The sequence below is a fragment of the Sceloporus occidentalis genome, unplaced genomic scaffold (assembly GCF_023333645.1).
Source record: "Sceloporus occidentalis isolate IW3139 unplaced genomic scaffold, rSceOcc1.0.p SCAF_1, whole genome shotgun sequence".
Lineage (NCBI taxonomy): Eukaryota > Metazoa > Chordata > Lepidosauria > Squamata > Phrynosomatidae > Sceloporus > Sceloporus occidentalis.
In genome coordinates, this window is record NW_028316981.1 from 2,422,826 (window position 1) to 2,435,628 (window position 12,803).

The following is a 12,803-nucleotide window of genomic DNA, read 5'->3' on the forward strand; positions in this document are numbered from 1 at the left end:
ATCTTTAGGGTACCAATCCTTATAAGGAAGGGAACTACATAGGTTTAGCCTGGAGAAGAGATGTTTAAGGGATGATATGACAGCCCTGTTTATTTGAAGGGGTGTCACATTGAGGATGGAGCAAGCTTGTTTTCTGCTGCTCCAGAGACTAGAACACATAACAGTGGATGCAAGCTACAGGAAAAAAGGTTCCACCTCAACATTAGGAGGCCCTTCCTGACAGTAAGAGCTGTTCCGACAGTGGAACACACCTTCAAAAGTTTAAACAGGGCTATCATATCACCTCTTACTCTTCTCCAGACTAAACATCTCCAGCTCCCTAAGTCTCTCCTCACAGCGCATGGTTTCTAGGCCCTTCACCATTTTAGTCATCCTCTGGACACGCTTCAGTTTTTCAACAGCTTTTTTAAACTGTGGTGCCCAAAACTGGACACAATATTCCAGATGGGGCTTCACTAAGGCAGAATAGAGTGGCACTATTACTTCCCTTGAACTAGAGACTATACTTCTATTGATACAGCCTAAAATTGCCTTGGCCTTTTTAGCTGCCACATTGCACTGTTGACTCATGTTCAACTTGTGGTCTACTTGGACTCCTAGATCCATTTCACATGTATAAATCATCTTAAACCAAGTGTCCACCATCCTATATCTGTGCATTTCATTGTTTCCACCCTTGTGCTGTAATGTCACAAAAGACCATGTGTCTTGTATCAGTAGAGCTTTGGCTCAAAGTCCCCCTTGATATTTTTGCAGGCCGCTAGTCTAAGTAGATTTGTAACTGGCATATAGCTCAAACCCTAAAAAGATTCACCACCCATTTTCATCATCCTGGAGAGAAGAGAGTGCAAGCACTTGTCTTCTCCTCCCCACCTTCAAGAAGCCCATAAACATATAGTGATTTCCAAGGGCTTTCTTAGGTGAGTAATCCTCATAGGTGATTTTGCCAGTTTTTTCTTTGAAAACTAGCCTACAGCAGCTAATATTATCCCCTGGCGGTCTCCCATACAAGTACTAACCAGGGCTGACTGACTCCATATAGCTTCCAAGATCTGGATGTTGTTGGACTGCAGCGCCCAGCATTCCTCAACATTGGCTACCCCAGCTAGGGGCTGCTGGAACATGCAGTCCAACAATAGCTAGACTTCATAACTCCCTTGATTTCAATGCATTATAGTGCATTATAGTATGCACTGGATAGAGCAAGGCAGAGAAAGAAAGAGAATTAGAGCTTGGAAAAGTTGTGGACTACAGCTTCCATAATCCCCCCTCCAGCTATAGGACTTGTTGTCAAAACTGATCCCAGCTTGTCTTCTTTACTCTGTCTTCTCTCAGAAACCAGACCAAGCTACCTCCCATCACCCCCATTCTCCTTTGTGTGACATTTTCTTTTTGAGCTTTGACAAATGGGAATCCAGTTGTTGCAAGAACAACAGCAACACACAATTTAAACATCTCATTGGCAAGACAGCTTTGTATGTGACTGATGGCATAAAACAATAAAATAATTTAGAACAACAAACTTCAAAAGGAATTTCCTGTCCCTTTACTTCATTTGCAATTGAACCATATGAACATTCTCACTCCTTGTGCTATCATATGGCAAATTTCTCAGCTTGTACATAAAACAATTAAAGGGGCCGTGAAATCACCAATTTGTGTCTTTAGCAATATCGTCACATCACTATCTAAAAGGACCCAATGGCTCCCTGGTCTGTTCCCACTATCATCTCTTGGTATGAGAAAGGGACTGTTTGTTCAGAGCAAACAGGGACTGTCTCTTTACAAAACCTTTATTTTGGATGTAAAGGAAAAAGTGACAATAGCAAATAAAAATATGGAATTAATACTTGATAATCCAGAACGTTCAAATTATCAATCCCAACATACAAGACAGAGTTCTTACTCGGATGGGAGTGAGCTGTGTCTGCTCGAAAATGGTGCCCTGGGAGAGGAGCCCTGTCTGAATGCAAGGGTACAGGATTTGGGATTATCGAAAGCTGACTTGGTTCCTGTTCTATAACAAGCCTCTGGAATCCTCAGTTGAAATACATTGAGGGTTAATCATATATTTTGAAGGGGCCTCTTAGGCCATCGAGTTGAATCCCCTGCGCTATGCAGGATCTCTAAAGCATCTCCAGCCTCTTTTGGAAGACACCCAAAGAAGGTGACCCCACTTCTAGGCAATTGGTTCCATTGCTGAATGACTATTACCATCAAGAAGTTCCTCCTAATGTTCAATCCAAATCTGCTCCTGTATCTTCAGACATGTAGACCTGGTCCTACGTTTTGGGGCAGCAGAGAACAGACTTTCCCCCTCTTCTCTCTTACAATGCTGGAGGTATTTAAAGAGTGCAATCATGTTGCTCCTGTCATCTCTCTACCAAACTGAAGAAGCCCAGCTCCCTCAACCTTCTTCACAGATTTTGTTTTCCATGCCTCTTTTCATCCTTGTTGTCCTCTCTGAACCTGCTCCAGCTTGTACCTATCCTTAAAATGGGGTGCCCAGAACTGAATGCAGCACTCTAAATGAAGCCTGACCAGCACAGAATATAGTGAGTCTGTTACTTCCCTTGATTTGGAAAGTATGCTTCTATTTTTTAAAATGTTTATTAAATATTTAAAAAGTAATACATAAAATGTACATATCACCGACATTCAGTTATATATATATATATATATATATATATATATATATATACACATAGTAAAACATAATAAATGTTCATAAACATGACATTACATAGACGAACATACAATTAACAAAACAAAAAAAGGAAAAGAAATAAAAAACTAGCTACCGCGTTTAGGGTTACTACTATCACACGTTCATACATTACTTCCTAACTGATGATTTGGGTTATTTTCTGCAAAATTTTTCTGATTATCTATTACTGAAATTAAGAATTCTTCCTTCCTTCTTTCCTTTGCACTCTTCATTTAATCTGAAATATTATTTAAACCACATTAGAATTTGCTTTAGGAAAGTATATTTCTACTAATGGAGGCTTACAATGAACAATAATTCCAAGGTCCTTTTCTGCTGAGCCTTGTATCCCCAAAACCTGTGCCTTTGGCTTTGGATTAATTTGGCAGGATTCACCCATGCTGGCTGCACTCCTCATGCATTTCACAATGTGGACTTTGAGGTGCATGGATTGCTTTCCTGGAGAGTGTGGCTGAGCTCTCACCTGCACCCCTCACATGGATTCTATGTATAAACTGTGCAGCCCTCTTGGAGCACTGCTGAGCATGGTGTCCTCAGTAGAGGTATGTTTCCTTGCATATTTCTGGTCAAGAATTTAACAGCAGCAGCCTGAAAGGGGACTGAACAAAAGCTGAAAAAGAAACGCAATGGCTGAATGGACTGTTTTTGACAGACACTGAGGCCAACCTCATTTGGATGTGTTTGGCATGCCTGTGAAAAATGTTTTAAAGCTGAAGCTTGCCAGATATGCCTTTAAAAAATTAGTCCTTAATGCAAAGAAACCATCCAGAACACAATCACAAAGCCCAAGATGCCAACTTCCATGTAGGCCAGACACCTGCCACACAAAATTGAAAATGAGAGGAAAGTCACCACATTCCCACAGGGGCCCCTTTGGTTTTGTGGCTCCATGCAGGTAATAGTGTAAAACTGGTGAATTTGATGAGAGTAACTGTATAGAAAGCGTGTTGTGCCTGGAACAGGCAGTAGAAAGTGTGTCTTGTGGAATTGTTGCAGGTTGTTGCCTCGCTCCCACTTGGTCTTGTGTGGTTGGTGCCTGGCCTACACAGAAGTTGAGCAATAATGATTTATCCCAGAGAGCTAACAAAGATAAACGAGATTTACATATTTATTTTATTTTCATATAAGCATTTAAATATGCTATATTTTTATTATTAATCCCTCTCACACAAATACGCATATTTTTTAAAAAAAAATCTAAAAAAGGTTAAGGAGAACCTTAAAGCTCAGCTGAAAACACAGAATGGGAATCAAACACCAAGCCATTTGGAACTAATGTGACACAACCCAAAACTTATTAAGCTCACAGGAAACTGGAGCCAGAAAACATAAGCAGGTTATAAGAAAAACAGTTACACAAAGACCAAATAGTACTACTGGAGCAGAGATGGGAATTGTGTAGCCCTCTACATGTTATTAGGCTACAGTTCCCATAATTCCCCATCACAGATCCTGTCATTGCAGGCTGGATCTACTGGAGTTGCAACCAATGACTTCTGAGAGCCCCCAGTACTAGCCCAGATGCCAGCTTAGTGCTAATTTTGGGATGCACAAGGTGGGTATTTGGCTTTTACTTGCTCAGATTCCAGAGTGCCTGCAATGGAGACAGGACTGAGAGAAAGCCTTCCCAGAAAGGCCTAAAGACTTTACCACAGGAGGAAAGCCAGGAAAAGCTGGCATTAAAAAGGGATTTTCCTGGCAAAGTTATGAGTTCAAGGGCGAAGATTTTCAGACGACGTCACAATTAAAGAAGACTTAACCCAGGAAGAAACAGGAATGCTGCAGGAGCAAATCCCGTGAATGGTTTGTTGGTTGGGCATTCCTGTTACTTCCTGGGATAAGTCCTCTTTGTGACGTCGTCTGAAAATATTTGCCACAACCTCACGACTTTGCTGGGAAAATGCCTTTTTAATATGGAGAAACTGAATGGTTCCCAATTGGTCAAGAGGTAAAGCAACACTGTATACTATCACTCTATTTGTTTCACTGAATGTTGGCTAAAGAGAGCCTCCATGTTCAGAGGAAGGTGGCCGTTTCCCCCTGGATCCCACCTGCCCTGGAGGAGACCAACCACAGCAGAGGAAAGCTCTTCCTTTAAAGCATTGGAAAGGCATTTCTCTGCCTGGAAAAAGGACCCAGGACTACCTGGACCATTTTTGAACTGTCCGCTAATCTGGTAGCTCAGCCAGAGTGGTGCAAGGTAAGCTTATGACAGAAGCAGGAGAAATGGCTCAGTCATGGTGCTCTTGTGAGGTAAAAGACTTGTCCCCAGAAAATCCACCTTGGAATGGGAAACAGATCAAAGATGCTGATCTATACTTTAGAGCCCCCAAAGGCTGCATCTTGTATGTGAGGCTGGGCTAACCACCATCATTGGGTTGGAGCCCCATGGCTGCTCCCTTCTCAGGGCCCTTTTACAATACTTCATTACTGTACTATGATTCCACTTTATCCACCAGGGCATCATCCTATGGAATCCTGGGATTTGAAGCTTAGGGAGGGGCATTTAGAATTCTCAGGCAGAGAGCTCTAGTACCTCCCAAGCTACATATCCCAGTTTCATAGCATGCAGCCACTGCAACACAAATGGAATCATAGTGCTATAGTTTAGCACTATAGTTTAGAGGTAGACTCATAGTTTAGTGTAAAAGGTCCCTATGATTTCCCTTTAACTACTCTGACTATGTCCCATGGATCCTGGAATTTTGTAGTGTAGTGAGCACTAGAACATTTGGGCAGAAACCACCACCACCACCACCACGTCGGGAAAATAAAAATCGGACTAGCGCTACTAAGATGAATACTCTGACTGAAGCCCTTTCCACATTGTATGCATTTATATGGTTTCTCTCCTGTGTGGGTTCTTTGATGTGAATGTAAATTATGATTATGAGAGAAGGTCCTTCCACACTTTAGGCATTTGTATGGTTTTTCCCCTGTGTGGAATCTCTGATGTAAGCGTAGACTTCCAATCCAGTAGAAGCTCTTTCCACATACCATGCACATATATGGCCTCTCTCCCGTGTGAGTTCTTTGATGTGAACGTAAAGTTTGCATAAAAGAGAAGGTCTTTCCACAGTCTATGCATTTATGTGATTTCTCCCCTGTGTGGATTTTCTGATGTGAACGAAGACTTCCACTGTTATTGAAACTCTTTCCACATTCCATGCACATATACGGCTTCTCACCTGTGGGGGTTCTCTGATGTGAATGTAGATGTACATTCTGAGGGAAGGTCTTTCCACATTTTGTGCATTTATATGGTTTCTCCCCTTTGTTGGTTTTTTGATGTTTACGTAGTTTTGAATGGTTACTGAAGCTCTTTCCACATTCCATGCACATATATGGCTTCTCCCCTTTGTGGATTCTCTGATGTAACTTTAGATCTCCACTCTCGCTGAAGCTCTTTCCACATTCCATGCATTTATATGGTTTCTCCACTGTGTGGGTTTTTTGATGTGAATGTAGATGCGCTCTCTGACTGAAACTTTTTCCACATTCCATGCATTTATATGATTTCTCCTCTACTGGGGTTCTTTGATATGCAGGAAGATGTCCAGTCCGACTGCAGCACTTTCCGCCTTTCATGCATTCATATGGTTTCTCCACTGTGTGAATCCTGCAATGTATGTTTAAGTGAAATTTAGATTGGAATATTTTTCCACAGATAGAACAGTTTATCCTTTTTTTCCCTTTATAGTTTTCCTGCAGAGTCAGGAGTTCACAAATATCCTGCTCCTGAGAAACCGAGGAGTTCTTTCTCCAATTCTTTGATTCGTTTCTCTTTTGCCTTTTCAATTCCTTTTGATTTCCAAAGGACTCTTTCTCCACAAGAGTCTTTGTTGTTTCTGGTGATCGCATGGATGCCTCCACAAAACGTTCCTTCTCCTGTTCATTACCTCCTTGACAAAGAAGAAGATACCATTAGGTGTTAAACACAGAAATTCAGGATCAGGACCAATCACTACCAACATTCTTCCCTTACCTCCCAGTCAAGACTGTCTATTGAATTTTAGTTAACTGCACCAACCACAGATTTCTATTTCTTCATAAACTATCCAGTGAAGGCAAAAATGCTACTTACCTGGAGACACCATGTTCCCATTATCTTTCATTCTGACTTCCTTGTAGAGAGAACTATGGCCCTGATCCATGAGATCCTGCTCCTCCTTGATGAAATAAACAGCCATTTCTTCAAAGGAGACTGGGAGCTGAAAGAGAGAAAATTCTCTGATCACAAATTATTATTTTTGGAAGTGTTCTCCTACAAATAGAAATTATTTGGGTGGCTCTTCATATGCTTTTTTAGGTCAGTTATTAAAAATCCATTTTTGTTGCTTTGGTCAGGCCTCATCTAGAATACTGTGTCCACTTCTGGAAACCATGATTCAAAAAGGATGCTGACAAGCTGGAGTGTGTCTGGAGGAGGGCGACCAAAATAATAAAAGGTCTGGAAAGCATGCCCTATGAGGAAAGCCTCTTCCTTTGCTGAATCCAGCTTGCATCTCAGGGATTTCTCACTACATATATGCTAGGAAACTTTGTTGCACAATTTTGAGTATGACTTTGCACGCATGGAAAATTAGTGCAGTGGTCCTGTAATCACTGCAACCTTTTCTGTCTTCCTTTTGGTGTATAGGAATATATATCGATCATTTTCGATCTGTGGGATGCTACTTTGTTTTCCATATTTGTTAACCATTTAAACGACTTAGGGAGCTGGGGATGTTTAGTTTGGAGAAGAGAAGGTTAAAAGATGATATGATAGCCCTGTTTAAATATTTGAAGTCATATCGAAGATGAAGCAAGCTTGTTTTCTGCTGCTCCAAAGAATAGGACCCAGAACAATGGATTCAAGCTACAGGAAAAGAGATTCCACCTAAACATTAGGAAGAACTTATTGACAGTAATTGCTATTTGACAGTGGAACACACTCCCTCGAAGTGTGAAGTGTCCTCCTTTGGAGCTTTTTAAACAGAGGCTGGATATCTGTCAGGGGTACTTTGATTGTATATTCCTGTGTGGCAGGTGGTTGGACTTGCTGGACTTTGAGGTTTCTGATTCTATGACTTCACATGAACAAAAGAACAGACTGCAGTCTTCCTATGTGATTTCCCTGAGATTAGGCCTCTGGTGCTACTGAAAAACTGAGGCCATTTCATGAACTCTGATGGCTTCTTAGATGCTACACACCATATATTTCACATCATCTTGGGGTTCTAGACAGGTATTACAGAAATGCTTTAAATAAAATAAATGGATGGATGGACAGAGAGAGAGACAGGTATCTGAGTCTACTAGGAAAATGGGATTAATGCATGTCCCTTTGGGGAAGAGATGACTGGTGAAAAAACGTTCTGCCTTTTGACTCCTTTGGTTTCATTTAATATCTTCTGACCTCTGTTTTGGAGGAGCCTTAAACATTTTTTTTTCAGACTTGGAAAAGTCTTATGACAGAGAAGATTGCAATTCTATAAACTCTGACCAGGGAGTGAATTCGGTGGCACCTAGCTCCTGAGTATAGCTCCAAAACACTGTACTGTAGCTGATGCACCACCCTTACAAAGGAGTCACAAGAGATCTACCTTTCTTACACAACACTGGAGAGACAATAAGGAAATAAATTAGGGGCAAGTTGTATTTCTTTCTGTGCACTCCTTTGAAATCCTAACTGTTCCATTGCTGGACCTATGGGTGGTAAAGTTGAGCAAAGTTATGTACATGTGGCAGAGAGAAAAGAGATATACTGACTTGTGGCTGCTTCCTAGGTCTCCCTTGTCCCCTCTTCAGTGGTTCTCTGCTGGCAGATTGCTCCTGGGCTGCTGCCACAGAAGAAGTCAAAGGCTGGCTGCCTTCTTCACCTTGTGTGATCAACAAGGCTCTATTTGCTTGCTGGGATTGCTCTCTTTCTTGTCCACTCATTAGCGTTCCCCATCTTTTGCTCCCCTCCTGCCCGCTGGCTCGCTTGGTGTATGGCACCTTGAAGAAAAGGCATTCAATTTTACAGCAGGAAACATTTATTTCTTCTAGAGTACAATCCTGAATACAGAAGAACATATGTGTGTGTGTTTGTGTGTGTATATACATACACTTGTCCCTTCACATTCCCTGGGGTTAGGGGCACAGGACCCCCATGAATGTGGAAAAACCACAAATAACAAAAACACTATGATTTTATCTGAGAGAACACCTGTCCAGGAATCTCTAGGCCCTGCAGTACAACTCTGTGGTCAACATCTGCCAGATACTGACCACAGAATTGCACTGGAGGAGCTACAAATGCCTCATGGAGTATTCTCTCTAGGAAACTCTAGGTCCTTCGGTGTGACTTTTGGTTAATGTTGACCATAGAGTTGCACTGGAGGACCTAGATATTCCTAGAGAGAACACATTAATAAAATCCATGATTAATCAAATCCACAAAAGTCAAATCTGCAAATGTGGAGGGAGGTGTATGTGTGTGTGCAAGTTGTAAAAAGGAAAACTAACACTAACATACCTTGGATTCTAGAACATTCCAACATGAAATAATATTATATTAGTACAACGTCTGCAGTTCAGAGGTTAAGTATGTGAAAACCTGTGGTTACTGGCTAATGAGTGGATAATAATCCAAGCAAATATTTTGCTTTGGAGTAACCTCACCTTCTGAGCTGCTTGAAATAGACCCTTGTTTTTGCTTCCTTTAGGTCTTCCTCTTGGTCTTTTAGGATATGGCCCTTCCGTTGGTTTCTACACAATGGAAAACATATTACTGGGACAGGGATTTCAGCAAAGATGCGAAATACCAGCAACAGTACAAATCCAACTGTGTCACTGAATCAATCATTCAGTTTTAAATATGAAAGAAAATAAAGAAGGGAGGGAAGACCCATTCATAAGAGTAAAATGTTGCATTGTGACCATCTAGTGTTTGGTGGATGAATTTTACTTCTGTTGTGCTGTGTGTTGGCAATGCATTATGTTTTTTCTTGTTTTAACTATGTTTCTTAATTTATGTTTTAATCTTAACAATATTTTAATCTTAATAATATTTAATTATTTTTTACTTTTGTAATCAATGTTTTTATTTATGTCTTTTTAAATTATTATAACCTGCCTTGAATCTCATAGTGGGAGAAAAGCAAGATATAAATCCTTGAAATAAATACATGAATAAATAATAGTCTTCATCTTTTATACTCTGTACAAAGCAGCAACTGCAATCTTAATTGATTGCATCCATGTAGATATTTTTTTAAAAAAATCAGCATCTTTCCAAAAAGATCAGAAAAGCCTCAGAATTCCCAGCAGCCTGTTTACTTTGAGAAGTACAAAATATTTCTGGATTCACCCTGCCTTGTCAGGGGTGTTGAGGAGATGGAGGGAGGTCAAGAAAGACTGGAGTGAAGAAGGCACAAGCCGGTGTAGGATATTTGCTCTACACATACACAAGACTGAGAAACGGAAAAGGGAAAGACAGCCCGACTCCCATTCTTCTTTTCCTTCCATCTATTCTCTCACTTTCTTTCTGAAGGTGGTGGGAATATTTGTGTCTTTAAAAAAGAAAGAAGGAAAACAGCCCATGTGCACGCAAACACACACACCAGGTTTCCTCCTACAACCAACGGGGATTCAACCCCCCCCCCATAAAAAACCACATACACAAGCCTCACAAACCCCACTTTCCCAGCTTGCCTGATGTGTGAGTCTCTCTGTCTTCCTCATCAGGGCTAAGTACCAAATTTCATCCACTGTTTCCACCACAACAGCAGCAGCAATAACAAGCCACTACCACCACCACCACCACCACACACTGCCAAAAAACCCCAAGAGTTTCCCTATCTGCTGGTTACTCCTGGGCTCCTGCCTTATCTAATGGGTACATGCACAGCCATGTCCCACAGCCTATGCTCTAGGCACACATTAATGGGTGGTAAGGCTGAGAAAAGTGTCTGTGTGGCAGAGGGAAAAGAGACATACTGACTTTTGGCTGCTTCCTAGCTCTCCCTTGTCCCCTCTTCGGAGGTTCTGTGCTGGCAGGTTGCTCCTGGGCTGCTGCTGTGAATGAAGTCAAAGGCTGGCCAGCTTCTTCAGCTTGTGTGCTCACTGTGACTCCATTCACTGGCTGATGTTGCTCATTCACTTGCCTGCTCACTCCCCTTTCCCCTCTCTTGTGCCCGTTGTGCCCACTGCCTAACTGGTTTCCTTGCTTGCTGTAAGGCACCTTAAAGAAACAAAAGGATTCAAAGGTGATCTTGAATCCCTTTGCCCACCCCCCTTCTTGCAACAGAAGCAGAAGCGTCACAATCACTATGCTAGAGGAAATGACAGTAGTGTTGCTGTGATGAGGATGGTCCTGCTGTCTGCTGCCCCATCTAAATTTTACAATATAGCACCAAGATGTCAAAAGCAGGAAGACGGAGCAATTAACCCTTTCTCATGCAGGGAAGCAAAAAGCAGGGGTGAGAGTCAGTGTGTGTGTGTGTGTGTGTGTACTAAGATCTTCAAATGCGGAGAGAGTGAGTAGGATGTGTGAGTGGCTGGCTGGTTGGGCAGGAGTGGAAAGTGAGTAGGGAACTCCCCAGCCCTTCCGTGGGCTCCGCTGCTGCAACTTTGTAAGCTGAAGGTGGGGACACATCTAAAAAGGAGCATTATTTCACCTAGTGCACTTTTCAGTGGGACTGAAAAATTGCTCCATCAGGCCTAACCTAGACCAAGAAGCCCGCCTTCCATTGCATCTGAAACCATCTGGCTCAGAGGGAGAGCATCAGCTCCATCAGGCCTAACCTAGACTAAGAAGGAGTTCTTCTCTCACTCTGAGGTCCCTCTCCAGTCCATCTGCCATGGTCCAGGCCTCAGAGGAAGAGAAGAATGGCTGGGCCTGATCCCCTTCCCTACTGCCATTTCCTTCTCCTTTTGTGTCAAATCTTTTTAGATTGTAAGCCTGAGGGTGGGGACCATCTAAATAACCATTTGTATGCTGCTCTAAGGGCCTTTGTGGCTGGAGAACAGGTTATAAATACTCCAAACAAACAAACATGCATATTGAGAGCAATCAGGTAACAGGACTTTCTCTACATGAAAAGTTTTTGTGTATATTTCAGTGTGCATTTTTCAATGCAGGCATTTTAATATACATTCTTATAATATATTGTTTTGTGAAATTCAGAAAAAAGATATTCATTTAGCCTAAGTTACTGGCTAATGAGTGGACAATAATCGAAGCAAACTTTTTGCTTTGGAATAATCACCTTCTGAGCTGCTACAGATGGATTCTTGTTTTTGCTTCCTTTTGGTCTTCCTCTTGATCTTTTAGGAGATGGTTCTCCTGTTGGTTCCTAAACACAGAAAGCCATGTTATTAAGGCAAGGATTTTAACAAAGTTCCTACATTCAAACAACAGTACAAATCCAACTATGTCACTAAGTGACTCAGTTTTAAATTTGAAAGAAAATAAATAGAAAGTGGGACAGACCTATTAATGAGAGAGCTGTATCTTGACCACTGGAGTTATGTAACAAATTATGAGAAATCTTGTATTTCACTCTTTCCAACTAAATTTATTTTAAAGGGTGACTATTGATTTTCTAAATGTTCAGGACTTTTCATAATCAACAACCACATAAATACAATGACATAAGATGCAGATCACCAACAAGAAACATCTAAGTTGATTTAAAATATATACAGCCGTTATTTTCTTAAAGCTACAAGGGAGAGATTTGCTGTGTTCTGTAGTAATCATTTTCCATTTCTCTGACATATTAGAATGTTCTGCATTATATGAAGCATGAAGTGGGAGCTGTCTTTACCACATTCTAGTAAAATGAATGCAGATTTTAAAGGTGCCTAAGAATCAAACAATTCAAGTATAAAGGGATCTAGGAGTCCTACTAGATCACAAGTTGAACATGAGTCAACAGTGTGATGCAGCAGCTAAAAAGGCCAATGCGATTTTACGCTGCATCAATAGAAGTATAGTGCCTTGATCAAGGGAAGTAAGAGTGCCACTGTAATCTGCTTTGGTCAGGCCTCACCTGGAATACTGTGTCCAGTTTTGAGCACCACAATTCAAAAAGGATGTTGAGAAACT

General features: G+C 41.3%; 1 protein-coding gene across 1 annotated transcript in view; it reads right to left on the bottom strand.

Moving 5' to 3' along the window:
- The window catches only part of LOC149320357 (uncharacterized), a 126,427-nt gene that overhangs the window by 106,295 nt on the left and 7,329 nt on the right, over positions 1-12,803 (bottom strand). The window contains exons 5-9 of the mRNA XM_089500311.1: positions 11,962-12,048; positions 9,374-9,460; positions 8,480-8,707; positions 6,813-6,939; positions 5,520-6,630 (exon numbers count right to left, since the gene is read on the bottom strand). Coding sequence (XP_089356437.1) covers positions 5,520-6,630; positions 6,813-6,939; positions 8,480-8,707; positions 9,374-9,460; positions 11,962-12,048 — 1,640 coding nt within the window. The remainder of the gene's footprint in view (positions 1-5,519; positions 6,631-6,812; positions 6,940-8,479; positions 8,708-9,373; positions 9,461-11,961; positions 12,049-12,803) is intronic.